This window comes from Anser cygnoides, chromosome Z (assembly GCF_040182565.1).
Source record: "Anser cygnoides isolate HZ-2024a breed goose chromosome Z, Taihu_goose_T2T_genome, whole genome shotgun sequence".
NCBI classification, from domain to species: domain Eukaryota; kingdom Metazoa; phylum Chordata; class Aves; order Anseriformes; family Anatidae; genus Anser; species Anser cygnoides.
The window spans coordinates 80,027,576-80,042,277 of record NC_089912.1 but is presented as its reverse complement, the minus strand read 5'-3'; the positions used below and the strand labels follow the sequence as shown (position 1 = coordinate 80,042,277).

The window sequence follows — 14,702 nt, the reverse complement described above, 5'->3', positions numbered from 1 at the left end:
TCTTGCCGGTTACAGTTCAGCTTTGCCTGGCAAGAAGGTGCAATGTTTTGTGCTGATCCTCTGCCGAGAGTGAATTTAGCTCTATCCATGTCTTTGTCTTTGCTTCTTGTCTCTTTTCCCCTCGTCTCCCTCGCTTTTACCATTTAATAACCTACGGCCTATGTTATGCAGGAGGTCAGATTTTCACATCGGTCGCTTCTGGCCTCAGAACCTATGAATCTGTGTTGTATTGTCTGCCTCCCAGCTGCTTATTTTCCTTCCCTCTCACGCTTTTGTTTCGTGCCTTGCGTTCTTCCTCACTGGTATTAATCTTCTGATCCTTTTTTTTTTTTACCCCATCGTGGCAATACATAAATAAATAAATTGGTGGAAATACAAATCTGAATTTGTGGCCTTTGTTCCCTGCATCATCTCCTTTTCCTCCTGTTCCCCATCTGAATATTAACAACAGACAGAATGCCACGGGTTTTGTATTCTTTGCATTTCTTGTCCTTTCCCCTTTATTCTGTGCAGCACAAAATACGCACTAATTCACAGGCTACAAGTAGAGAAGTGGTTTGCTAAGAAAGAGAACTGGATCGTGACAGAAGGGCTGCGAGGACTAACCATCGCTGCTTGCCAGTTGTGCGCGGATGCTTCATTATTCTGCGGTGCTCAGGATCACTAGCAGCTGCCTGTCTTTGACCCCCCAGAACTACACTCAGAAAGCAAAAATTTTATCAAAGAAATCAAAACATCCTACTCACAGAGGCAGGACTTTTGTCATCTCTTAGTGGGTCTTTACATTAAGAAAAAGATTCCAGCAGGCACAACATAAAAAATTCATAGTTGGAAGATTTAGGAAGTGGAACCCTACATCTGTTGTCAAGCCAATGCCTTTCTTACGATGCTTATGTGCAATACAAATATCGAACAACAACAACAAACTGGTAACTGACTTTTACTTAAGGAGTTAACAAGAGCAGTTTTCATCTAACTCTCTGCATTTTTACCTCTGTACCTGTTTTGAATCATTCAGACTTTTGTCACTTTTGTATCTTCATACTGCCTTAGGTCATCTAATTGTGTTAATATAATGATGGGCTAAAAGCATCACTGTCAAGTCCTCCCAGTTTTTATACTGCAATTTTATTAAACATCTGGTAACAAAGAAGTCAAGCAAACATGTAAGTAACTCAGTAGTAATTTTAACAGTCATAAATCTTCAACTTCTAATGAAAAACTACTTCCCTCTTCCAAGGGTGTTCCAAGCAGCAGCATCCGAATGAACAGTTCCTTTAAACCAATATGCCTTCAGGTTTGTTTTGCTGCAGCAGCTGTGAGAATGTTCCATTTTCTTTTTGCGTGGAAACTGACCTTTACTAAATACCTGTCACTCAGTAGCCTTTAACTTTTTTTTTTGGCTTCGAGGCAGCTTGCTTTTTTTTTTTTTTTTTTTTTTTTAATCTTTACAGCCCATCAGGCAATGATTGCTCATGCATCCCAGGACAGAGTACTAACTCTGCCCATCAGACCCCTCTCTCTCTTCCCTAAAACTTCTCCCACTAAAGACACTAATCAAATCCCTGCAGAACAGCTCTTCTCACTCCAGATAGAGAACTGAGGATGTTAGGTATTGACAAGAGGTATTTCTCACCCCATTCACTGGAGTTAGGAGTAGTAGGTGTTATTATTTCATCTCTCCTTACAATCCGGGGAATGAAAGAGCAAGAACATCACTTGAATGCAGATAACTTTCATGACAGTCAAACGTGTTACAAATACGCTACAGAGGCAGATTCGCACATTGTAAAATAAAAACAAACAGAAAGCCTCCACAGATCAGGGTGGGAATCTAGGATGTTATTATGCTGAAAAATTCATTTACCAGGAATAGGCTCGGTGTATTTCCTGCCAGACGCTGGTGCATTTTTTGACTATCAGATAGATTTGGTTGAAACACTAATGGAATTTCCCCGAGCACTTTGAAAGATTAAGAGCCCTTTTCTAACCTCTCCCAACATACATCCCGTTCTCAAATGTTTGTATATAACCATGCCCAGTAAAGCAAAGTTGCTGGTTATTTTCAAAGCTGCCCGTCTTGATTTCTGCCTAACAGCTCACATTATTGCACAAGCATTTGCAGCCACTTCTGATAGCATGTGCTTTGGAAGACTGGATCAATGTTTAGGTGTAAAAAGTGAGCATTGGTGTTGGTACCTGCCTGGTACTGTCAAGCACGGGCAGGTAGGAAGGCACAGAAATCAGTGGAGTATCATACAAACTTACCAACACAGAATATATTTCATTGTGCACCAACATATAACAGGCCCCTGTCTACTTTCCCATTTAATGATGTTAAAGCACAAAATTCAATATTGACAGTTACTTTCACCTGCTACAAAGTACTCTTCAGTTTCTCATTTACTCAAACAATCTTTCAGTCCATTCCAAGTGCTGGGCAAATGATTTATCAGAATGATGGTAACAAAGCACTTGGTTCTAGAAGTTCAAATGTTTACTTCTAGATGATGATGGAAAAAAAAAAAATGTTAGCACTCAAGAAGTCTTCAGAATCCAAAATCTTCACATTCCATGTAGAAATTCCAGTGTTTTTCCATTACAGACCATGGTAGAAACTCCTCTGTACGTAGAACTAATATCTCATTGACAGCTTGTGTCAGACTTTCTACTGAGTTGAACTGGACAGAAGAACCTGTTGAAAACAAATGCAAATGATTACACAGTGCATGCTGAAGCAAGAGAAAGCAACCACTGGCACTATTAATTAGACAGGTGTTAGTAGCTTGTTAGAACCACGCAGGCATCACAGATCCCTGTGCACTAGGATGCTTGTAGCCTAAGACCCCAGATATCTCACCTGTGGTGCTACCACAGTACGTGCACCCAGACTTCAGTGAGACAAGGCAGTGCTGTGTGTTTCGGTGCTCAGGGTGAGGATCCCTCTCACCACGTCCTTCCTATAATCCTGAATGGACTGTACAAAGATGAAGCTGTACACGTTTATACAAAAAATTACAGCATCGAACAATGGGTATTTGCAATATTTAAATACCTGCTGGACTGACGCAACTACTGCAATGCATGAATTTAAGGCATTTGTGTCACTGCCAGGGCACCTGAACTTGTAGTTTTTACTGTTAAAATCAGTAACAAAATGGCAGAGTTAAGATCCAGCAACAAATAAGACCTTTTTTTTTTTTTTTCCCATAGGAGTACAGAATCCAACAGGCACTTGAGACTGATGTTTTCAGAGTTACTGGGATTTGTTCATCTTTCATCCACACTTTCTCCATTCAGTATGGGTGCACACAATGCTGGAGCTGCCACAACCAGCCCAACATGGAAACTGCCACATGTAGCAGATGCTAGCAGGGAAGGATTGTCATGAAAAGTGGTGATGGCCCCTGTTTAAAAAAAAAAGTGTTCTGACAGTCTTGAGAGGACAGGCATTTCAAGAGGATTAGACCGGCCAAAAGAAATACTTGTTGAAATACAGAGAAAACATGTCTCAAGGTACAGCAGGTGGTCATTTAGCTTGCACTCCTTTCTGATGTGCCATGCCAGGAGTTTGTCTTCCTTTGTTACCAAAGTTTTCTGTGTCACCTACGCCAATTCCAACATGCATGAGAGATTCACTGCACTGACCACACTGGTAGGTCCTAGTGGTGAAAAATCTGTGTACCTTGTAGGTATCAGACCTTTTAACTGTGTCTCATGCTCACTGACGAGTTGCCTGCCATTCCTGGATAACTTATCACCCAGAGCAGAGAAGCAGCAAATTACTAATAAAAGTGAGAGGTCTGAGTTCAGAATTGCAAATACACAATCTTGCATGTGAGGGTGTGTGTTGTTCCACGCAGCAGAACTTCTGACTTCAGCGAGAATACGATATCATTCCATATTTTACACCCTCAATGTGTCTTCTGGCATAACACAATACATAATGGAAAAAAAAAAAAAAAGCATGATGGAGCTATAATCCGATGGCTAGTGTATATTGAAGTATCTTGAACTATGGCAAACAAAGACGGGCAGGCTGAATGCATGCCCCATCCGAGAGGTAACATTACAGTGCTCCTCACACAAAGCTTATATCTCTTATGAAGGAGTAGTCAGTCACACCAGAGGTTCCTTACACACTCAACTGGAATTAATTTTCAAAGAGTGTAAGGAGAAATGCTTGAATGGGAAGTTACAAAACAGTTCTGCGGACAATGCCTTCAGGAAAAAAAAAAAATCTTAAAAGCAAGCCTGGGAATATTTTGATAAAATAAACTGGCAGAAACTGAGCTGAAAGGTTATCATTAATACTGGGTCTAGAGTAACACGACAGGCATGACTTCAACCTGTTTCAATCTGTTGAAAAAGCTTTTTCATCCTGAAATGCCCACATATTGCAGGTAAGTACAGGGAGACTTCTTGGCAAAGTCTGAAGTTATATGAACAACATCTTTTCATATCATAATTGGAGAAAAGACATCCATTTTTTACTTTTGGAAATGATCTTTTCAGCACTCTCACTGCAATATTCTAACTTAAAAAAAATCCAAAATAAAATTTGGAAGTGTAATAAAGTTATGACCAGATAAATCTATTGGTTTTGTTCGTTGATTCGCTGGCAGCTGATGGCTTTCTTTGTTGATTCCTTTGGGTCAAATTAATGTTTTACCAATTGGATGAAGATTTTGTAAATACCAGCATTGTATTATAAATACAAATTTACCTGATTGTATACTTTAAAAACAAAACCAAAAGCAAACAAACAAACAAAACCAGAAGCAAACAAAAAAAATCCTTTTCATTCTAACCTCTGATTTTTAGTAATTTTAGGTAATGGTTAGCAAAAGCACTACAATTTATCCACTCCAAAGCCTCCCCCTTGGTTCTGAACAGCAGTGTTGGGTAAGAGAGTTTCTACATCCACACACAATCTCTTTTTCCTTAGCAGGTATCAATCAGTTTTTTAACATTTAGTCCCTGTGTTTCCTACTCCATATTCTGAAATAAGCAACTAACTTCCTTCTCATTCCCTTTTTCTTTCTCAGCTCTTCTTCCCTTTTCTCTCTTTGCTTACTATTATGTTTAACATTTTAATACCCACTTTGAAGTTTCCTTTCTCCCTTTTGCCATCTGTTAACTCTCATCCCCTTACTGGCAGCTTACAGGCTTTTAGCAGTGCAGAACTGCTCCCATGCTAGTATCCAAAACTCAAATGTGTGCCTCAGGTTCAGAAAAAAGCTTAGGCAGGTAGTATGCACATAGCCAGGGTCTTTCTCTGCTTTACCACCTTTGCTGTCTTGTCAAGTGCTCTCAGTTTTCTTCCACCTTCATAAGCTAGAAGATAAAGTGCCAATCATTATCAATATCAGAATTAACTTTTCTTTTTTTTTTCTCTTTTTTTTTTTCTGTAAACCTGGAGAAAACATGTTCCCTTGATACTTTTTCCATCCCGCCTGCCAAGAACTTCTCTGTGTGCATTGGTATCTCTTTCAGCCTTACATTTTTGAAACCTTTTTAAATGTTTTTCAACTTCTGTTTTCATTTTGTTACAACTTTGCAAGACCTTGCTTCTGTGGTAGATAAGAACCTGAAAATTCTATTTAAGTGCTATATAATTCCCATTAGTGGCACAAAAATATAAATGTCAGACCAGAATCTCCAGTTGCATAAAGGTTAGTCACCAATGATTGCTACTTCTGTGCAGTCTCCATTTTCTGATCACTAAAATATCCCCTGAAAGATCTTTTTATTATTATTATTATTTTTTATTTATTTTTAAATGGCTATCCTACCAGTATTTTTTCCAATTACAAATTGCTGAAACCATCCAGAGATACCATTAAGCATTTTGTAACTATTTTGCTGATGTAAATTATCTGTAAAAGTTATTTAAATGCCCTTACATTATAACCACCAGCATATTTGAGTCAATATACAGGCAGCAGTCAATCTAGTGTCCATACTTCTGTAATACAGGTGAAGGTTATTACTACATCTGAGAGGAAGCCTAAGTGATTTGTGATATCTGTAGCAAAGTCACAGGAGATGCTATTCATCTAGCTCAAGCAGATCTGGGTTGGTGCAATAAGTCTAGATGCGGGCTACAGATGCATCAGCAAAGAGAAACTCTACGGACAACACACTGAAAGATGTCAGCAGTTGATCTACGATTCGGCAGTGAAGACTTAGAAGAAAAAAAAAAAAAAGAAACCCACAGCCTTAGATTTCAGGTTTCTTGGGTTTCTTCTGTGCTCCTTTCAGGAACCCAAATAGAGAACACCAGCCATAAACCAGGAATCCCATCACACATTGGCCCTTCATACCCAGAAATGACATCCAGAACCTCGCATAAACAACATTTAGATCCTGTGACTCTTAAAAGGCTGCTACTGAATTGAGGCACATGAGTTCTGCCCATGCTAGTGGTAATGTTGCAAATGACTTATTTCAGCTAATTAAGACATTAATTGGCATCTTGGAAAATGAGATGATTGTGGACAGTTCACCATTGTAAGACTGGATCTTTCTCTGACAAAATAAGATGCTTCCATGGTAACTGTTTTTGTTTGTCTTATTTTTGTTGTTTTTTTTCCCCTCAAAATGCCTTTTCTTTCCAGGTCTCCCCACAGTTCTTGACTCACTTCATGTGATGTAGATCTTCATTCTGACAGATTTTCGTTCTCTGTATCCTGTAGTCCAAGGTCTTTGCCTTTACAAACAGATTAGTGATATTTGTCTAACAATCAGACATGACATCCAATTCAGATACCTGAAGGTAAGGTATTCCCTAAAAGATACAGGCCAGCATGGATTTTGGATACTTGCTTTGTGACACTCTGCATCCACCTCCATCCTGATTTGGAAAGCACTTTTTTTCCCCAAAAATTAATTTATCAAGTACATTTGCTGTATTTTCTATACTAGTAGGTACCATCTATACTGGTAGGTACCATTTCAAAAAATTTGAAGGTTATTTGTAACATCTTGTGAAATAAATAAATGAATCGTTTCCACTTGGAAGCTAACTAATGGATTATAATGACCACTTGCAGTTCAGCGCACAGCTAAGATTGTATCAGGAGGACTTAGAGCACCTTCTGATAGTCACCCAGCCTATGCTTCTTTCATTCACAAATCAGACAGCTACTCACCACAGATCACCTGTAGGTTCAGTTCATCATTTGCCTATAAATAGAATTCACATGGCAATAATTTGGAATTTAATTCATGCTTTCACAGATCATTATTCTATTCTCTTGATGCTACATAAAATGGTAGATTTGAGAAAGCAATGTTTCTTCTTCTACTCAAAGAATAACATTTCTCAGGACTTCATTCTTTCTTTTTGTCCTCCAGTAAGATTGACAAAAGCAATGTCATAAAGCAGAAAAAATGATTAGGTATCTAGAATCATTCTTCTCTGAATTCATTTCATAACAGTGACCTTTCTTGTTACACTCTGCTTCTGTATGGAAAAAGGACTTGCAGGCATGATTAAAGAGCAGGAATTCATGCCTTTTATTCTAAAGCATCAGTTTCAAGGTTTACACTGAAATTTCTTTAATTATTTTTATATTTCTTGTAGCAGGAAGTATTGTTCCCACAACACAGTCAAGGAGATGTTATACTTTGTGGAGAGATACAGTTACTAGCAAATCTATTTTTAAATATCTGGGGGAAAAAAAAAGTATAATATTAATAATAATTCTTAGCTTTTCTGCAAGCAGTGCCTATATAGGTGATATAAATACAGTATATTATTCCCCATTAAAACCTGTGCCCACATCATAATCTTATACAGTAACATTTTTTTCTCATCTGCTAGATACATTGGGTATATGCATGTTAGCCAGTAATGAATACTTTATATGGTATCATACACTCTGAATTGCTACTCTTCAGGGCCATTGCGTTGTTGTATTAAAGTATTTTAAGATTTTTATTTACGAGTCTGGGAACTCAAAACGTCAAATTCCTTACAGAAAGAGAATGTTACAATATAGAAATAAAATGTTACAATAGGCTATCAGGGAAAAGAGAGAATAATTTAAGTCTCAGCAGACAGTTTCTTCCTGTCTTCAGTGTAGCTGTAATTTTATTTTTCCCAAAAAGTTGAGAGGCATTATTGACAAACACACAAATATCAATCTTGAAATGTATACAGACTCCCATAAAAGAATCTATATTCAAGACTGAATTTATTAAAAAAAAAAAAAGTATTTTAAATATAAAACATTATGCCTGATTCCTTTTTTTTCTAACCCAAATATTTTTACATAGCTGTCCAGATGACCTTTCCATTTCTGGATTAAGTCAATCATTCTACTTAAATATCAAATTACTAAGTTCTCCAATAACAACAAATGCATTTACCGATATCATTTATTAAAAGGCAGTAAGATTGCTCTAAAAGGATTAATAGGAGACTATTTCTCGGTCTGACTAGCAGGCTGCAGGTTCCCACCACAGGTTTCTCTCTTTTTAGACTTACTATTTTGAGTTATTATTTTACACTTGCTTAGACAATAATTCACTTGTGTACTCATTTGGAAGGCAAATACAGAGTTCTCTAAAATTATATCTAAGCATTTTAGAAAACCTGAGTTTAATGTGCCAAGTTAGTAAGAACCAGCTCCAGAAACAACCCTGAGTAATTAGAAAGTAACACTTTAAAATTCTCACAATTTACAGCACACTGAAATGTAGATTGTAAGAAACAGAAGACAATGTATAAATCAATTTACAGTTCAGATCAGAACAATTATTTGATAGAAAAACCAATAGTTCATGCTTTTTGTGCACTGGCAAAATCTACAAGAGCTGTGATTCATTCCGTAGATTTTATGTGGAGTCTCAGAACAACTTCTAGAGGCTTCTCCCTAGCTGTTATTGTGTGGTGATTTAAACACTGAACTGTTTTCCTTAGAAGATTTGTTCCAACTTTGTGAAAAGTTGGTCCTGAAAAAAAAAAACTGCAATATTACCTGAAAGCTCATCAAGGTAAGATTATGAGGTTGTCTACTAACTGCCTTAATTTGACAAAAACAAAAACAAAAAAAAAAAGTCTGTCTTTTCCCTGTTTCAAGCAACACAGCAGCTGAAAGCATTTCCTCTTGAGGCTTGCTGTTAATCACATTGCTTTTCATTTATCGCTTTCTTGGGTAAGGTAGAAAAAAGATAGATGTGTATTTGGAACGTTATCTACAACAGTTCTGTTTGTCTTAGTCTTCTCGCAGTCTCCACAGGACCACCAAAGCAGATGAAAAGCTGCTATGTGCAACTGGAAGGTCAGTTATCAAAGTATTTCCTTTACACCTTTTTTATTTTTTATTTTTTTCACAAAGTAAAAAGGCCAGAGAGACACTGTTTAAAGCTTTTAGGAGTCAGTTTACTTACTTTTCGCCAGACTTCTTAAGAAAATGAATCTCTTACGCACAGGGAAAAGAAGCAACTGTCAGTAATTGTAACATGTAAGATTCCAACTAGATATATGGAAAAGAAATTCACCATGAGCATGGTCAAGCACTGGAACAGCTTGTACAGAGATGTTGTGGAACATCCATCCTTGAAGATATTCAGAAATTGACTGGGCAAGGCCTGGAGCAACTTTATCTAACTTGGAATTTGGCCCTGCTTTGAGCAGGAGGCAGGGCTGGAGACCTCCAGAGGTCCCATCTGACCTACAGTACTCTATAGTTCTGTGAGATCACTCTCGCTGTCACCTAGTTACTTTTGAAGTAATGTTCCAGTTTCAGAAATAAATAAATTAGTTAGTAATAAAAAAAAAAAAAACAGGTAAGAAATTAAATTCTTAGAGTTGGTTTCCACAACATGTAGTCCTTTCCTTGTTTTTCCTTTCTGGCCATCTCAAAAGTGAATTTTGTTTGGTTCTTGCTAGCCACTCAGCTCAACTCCCAGTCAGTCACACAACATACTGCCTTTTACCTTGCTGATGGTCAAGTAAGAGCAGGTAGAGGATTTTGGAAAGGCAGAGTGTGCAGATGGAGTAAGCCTACACTTCAGTTATGGCATGCAAAGTTGCTGGAAAATACAGCCTTGTAAATTCTGCTGACAGAACTATTTGCTTCTTCATAAAGTATGTAACTACCTAAAGCAAATGTCTGGAACTTAAAAGTGTTGGAAAATATTTTTAAATATTTTGTCTGTAAGCCATAAAGAAGAGAACACAGCATGCATTCAAACACCATCAAAAATAAATTTTTGAAGCCAGAATTCAAATAATAGCTGCACCATGAAATAACTGAGATGGGAAAATATTCTGGATAGGAGTATTTGTCTACGATCTCACTCTGCTTCCAAAGTACAAAATATAAAGTAGCAGAAAATATAAATAATATATAGTGCATGCCCCTGTCTTTTACAGTCACATAAATAAGGACATTGTGTGGTTAATGAATATTCGGCTACAGGTAACAAGGAAGATACATTTATTAAATGCAGGAAGCACATTTTTAAGATGCTGTGGATTTTTTTTTTTTTTACACTTCCATGTACTTCTCCTCTTCCGTATAATTATTGCCATTATTGATAGTGACGATGGGCCACTACTTCAATAATTCCCAACCACAAAAATTCAGATATACAGAATCAAGCTCCTTTGAGTCATGATATTTTGTGTGTCCTCCCCACCTCTCCATCTTACCCCATCCCCACCCCACCAAAAAAAAAAAAAAAATTAGGAAAGAAAGAAGAATTAACCTTGGGGTTCTTGATTCACATACTGATTTTGGAATCACTAAGTGTTCAAGATCTTTTTCAGCTATTCTCCAAAAACATGAAGATAATAATTGTAGAGTTTTTCAGTGAAAGTAGTTTCTGACTTTATTTTCTAAGCCTTGCAGAATCTGGAGCTCTGAACTGGAACTCTATGCAGCACCAAAAGTATTACAAGCTTTCAAGTGTGGGTTACATTTCTTTACATTACAGTTACTTAAGGCAAGGAAATATAAACTACACTGGGCCAGATTTGGGTTTTGGACTAATACCTAAGTAATATTTCAACAAGTTCAATGAAGCAAAGAGATCCCTCTTCTGAAGAGTTCACAATTAGAGTCTAATGGAAGATTCTTGCAAATATGTATATGCAATGTTTACTAGTACCCTAATGTTACACCTATCTATGAGGTATAGAAATACTTCATAGTTTTCTTTCATGATGCTGAAGCACTTGGATTTAAATATTCTCCTGCCACATCAGCAGTTTCAGCCTCACAACTTTCTACTGCATAAGGACAAGAAGATAAGACTGACTAGCAAGAAAACTGAAATTAATTACACTTCTATCATTTTTCCAGGACTAGCGAAGCCACAAAAGAAAACTAGTTAAAAGTCAATTTAAAATGGCTGAGCTTTACATTCAGAATTTATTTAGCATGAAGTAAAGAAGCAATGGCATTGTGCATCTGAGTGTTTCTTAGGAAACAAATGTAAAGGGCAAACAATACAGCACATCCATCTTTGAGCTATATGGCTTCTCATGGCACTCCCAAAGCTTCATTTAAGAGATTCAATAAAATACACTGAGACATTCGTTTTTAAAGAATTTTCATTCCTAACTAAGAGTTTGATTTTGATAATTTATATTCAAAAATATTTTTGGTCAGACTTGAAATCTGAAAAGGCTCTCCTCAGAAGTGGATACAAAAGGTTTGGGTTCTGTAAGCTCAAAAAGTGGAAAAAGGGTTGTTACATTTTTTTTTAAAGATTATACTGCACAATAAGCAGTTCCTTCCTTCACTTAAAAGAGCACTTGCAGCAAATAATTAAAAAAATCTATACATGGAACAATGTTTCTGTGAATTTCCAAGTTACTAATTTTTATTTTATTATACATTTTTATTTTTGCATAATCCCCACGTCTGTTAGAGTGGGGATTGTTGTCTACAAAATGAACCTTTGTCTACAAAATGAACCTACCCTCTTGCTGTAAGTTTCCAGACAGGACTGACCACACAGATAATAGGGTGACGAGGACGACACATGCTACCAGACAGTTATGTTGGTAAGCAGAGCGACAACTAGTACCTTGAGAAAAAATGAACACGGCTGGCTAATCATTTGTTCAGCAGAGAAACACAACTCCTGTGAGCCATAACATGTAACTTTTCAATTCATATCAAAGGGAGTTCAGCCTGTTTGTTTGTTTGAAACACAAATGTTAACATAATGTGTTATATAATCTATTTCTTGTGATTTTTAAAACCACCTCCCTCCAAATATTCTGCCCTGGCAGTTAAGACACTCACTATAATTTCTTCTATAACACACACACACAAACACACAGAGAACTAGGCTAACAAAGCATTTTCTGCAGAAGATTCTCAACTCCAGGGTTTACTTCATCTTTTGTACTGCAGCTGAAGGGCCTATCTATAGTCCTGCAGAAGTGTAAGGAATCACTCTACTGTGTGGACACTCTTTTGGTTTACAGTGGATGATACAGATGTAGACACTTGTCACCTCTGATAGATATCCTTGTTCCTGTTTGCCACAGCAGGAACTGATTCAGCACTGTTACCCACTTCAGTGCACGGTGACATTGGCTATGGTGAGGGTTTGAGCTGACCACTCTGACTCTGCACTGCTGTTGATCAGGGTTGGTGGTCATCCCTCTGTGGTGTAATCAACAGCAGTAGAGGCAAAAATGCTAGCTCAAAGTGCAGTAACCACCATTGAAATTGTGCAAATACTACGGATCGGGTTTAATGTGCAATCAGCATGTAATACTGAAAATACAAATTTAAAAGCTCAGTGAACTCCACACAGATCTCAGCATCCTCAGTAACATTTCCTCTCTTCTCTCTAAATTAGACTACACTAATTATATTATTCCACAGTGCTGTTATATCATATTTCACTTCCCGAAAGCATTTGTCTTTGCTCTTACTCTGTTGAGACAAGCAACTAAACACTTCAAATGACGTAGAGTTATTTTATTAACTACATCAAAATAACAAAATGTTTCTAATTTGGATGCAGGAGAGTAGAACATACGGAGCTCTCAAAAACTTCATTATTACCTCTTTTAGATCAATCTAACCCATCAGCAGAGTCATCATTTTTCCCCAGCACTCTTTCCCTCCCCCAGACAAATCAATTCCGTTCAACCTGCTTTCTTTTTATCTTGTGTAACTGTTTTATATCCCCTGCCCCCACCATTTGTTTTTTTTTAACCAGTTAAAAAAACAAACAAACAAAAAAACCTTACTCCTTAATTCTCTGGTAATTGGGAGACTTTCAGCTGCTTCTCTTTCAGTGCATAGCAATGTTTTCGCAGTTTCTGTCTGAGTTCTTGGATGCATGTTGCTCAGGTCAAAGCTCCCAACAGGTAGAACAGAGTCAGCGCAGGGACTCGGGTAGTGCTGGGTGTGGTTGCTGGGGTCCCTTGTGATAAAATTCTTTCCTGAGAGTGCAAAAAGATCAAGACAACTTTATTCTATTTATTTATACCAGTATTATCTAGTGCTGGTGGTTTAATGCTTTAACACACAGAGTAGTTATGCTTTTTATCTTTCTTGCAGGCAAATCCTGAAATTTCCACTCAGCTTGACATTCTCTAATATGTAAGGAGGTTTTGGTTTTCTGCTCCTTTACATCTGAGATGTAGCTGCTAGAGGATGACTAGGGCATTCGCTTTTTTCCTTGGCAAAATTACTTTAGATGCCATACAAATTTAGCTTGAAAAGTAGCCTACTAAATATGCATGAGTTTCACTGCATGTCTCAAGGAAAGCAGAAACATATGGTATCACGTATGATCACAACAAAACTACTCTTACTTGCTTTCATGCAATCTTCCTGATCTCAGCCACTCATTTCATGGTCAGTACCTGAAGTAACACTAACATCAACATTCTGAAACAGTTTCTGTGGACCAGCCATTAAGAAATCACCCCAGTTCCCTTGAAAACACCCTTTATTACTCATAGTTTTTGCATCTTTCGTGAACTAAAGTTAGGGAGTCATTCTAATATTTACAGGTGTCCAATGGCTATTAAAGGCAGTCAGGGATTGCCAGGGCCCAAGAACTCCACTAATCACACTGTTTTTCAAAGACTACCTTCCCAAAATAACAACCTGGAAAATGTACGTATGTATTACACTCACGGTTAAAACTGGTTATGCTTTTATTTTAAGCCACCTAAATGTAAAATTTCTGAAATGAACATCTGCTCTGCAACTGACATCTGCTCTTCAGCTGACATCTGCTTCTGAATCCTTGCTTATTCCTGGCCATTTTTTCGTAAACATTATGTCTTTACAGCATTTATCAGAAAGCACACAGGAATAAATTCCAAACCATATAATCATAGTTTATTCTGCTTCTCCGAATACAGACAGTCTAGAATTATTGTATATCTTCTCAATGTTTATTTCTCACTCAGACTTGAACACAGTAATTCCTGCTTTCTGCTAGTGTGATCCTACAAGGTACTAAAGGCTCAAAGAAGAGGCACAGCTGTCTAAAGTACAATTTAGTTGGGATTAAGATAATTCATTCCCAAATTGCAATTTGTAAAACTTATGTTAAATACTGTTAAAAATTTTTGCCTTACTCTGGGATTCCTTTGCTTCATGGGATCTTCAAGTAATTTCCATTAACCTTCCTCAAGGGCCTAAAATTCTGCTACTGTACAATCCTGGAAGTACCTTCATCTCAAAAAGCTGAAAAACTAGGAC

At 37.3% G+C, this 14,702-nt stretch overlaps 1 protein-coding gene across 15 annotated transcripts in view; it reads right to left on the bottom strand.

Annotated features, from left to right (window-relative positions):
- Positions 1–1,419: 1,419 nt before the first annotated feature.
- The window catches only part of ANKRD31 (ankyrin repeat domain 31), a 66,659-nt gene continuing 53,376 nt past the window's right edge, over positions 1,420–14,702 (bottom strand). For 12 of the 15 annotated variants that reach the window (XM_048049882.2, XM_048049883.2, XM_013192100.3 and 9 more), the window contains 2 exons: positions 13,232–13,426; positions 1,420–2,695 (listed from right to left, as the gene is read on the bottom strand). In XM_048049882.2, coding sequence (XP_047905839.2) covers positions 2,550–2,695; positions 13,232–13,426 — 341 coding nt within the window. In that variant the 3' untranslated portion in view covers positions 1,420–2,549. Of the gene's footprint in view, positions 2,696–5,166; positions 5,338–5,362; positions 8,962–10,812; positions 12,049–13,231; positions 13,427–14,702 lie in introns of those variants that run through there. The other 3 variants (XR_010827782.1, XM_066988400.1, XM_066988401.1) reach the window with 3 other exon arrangements.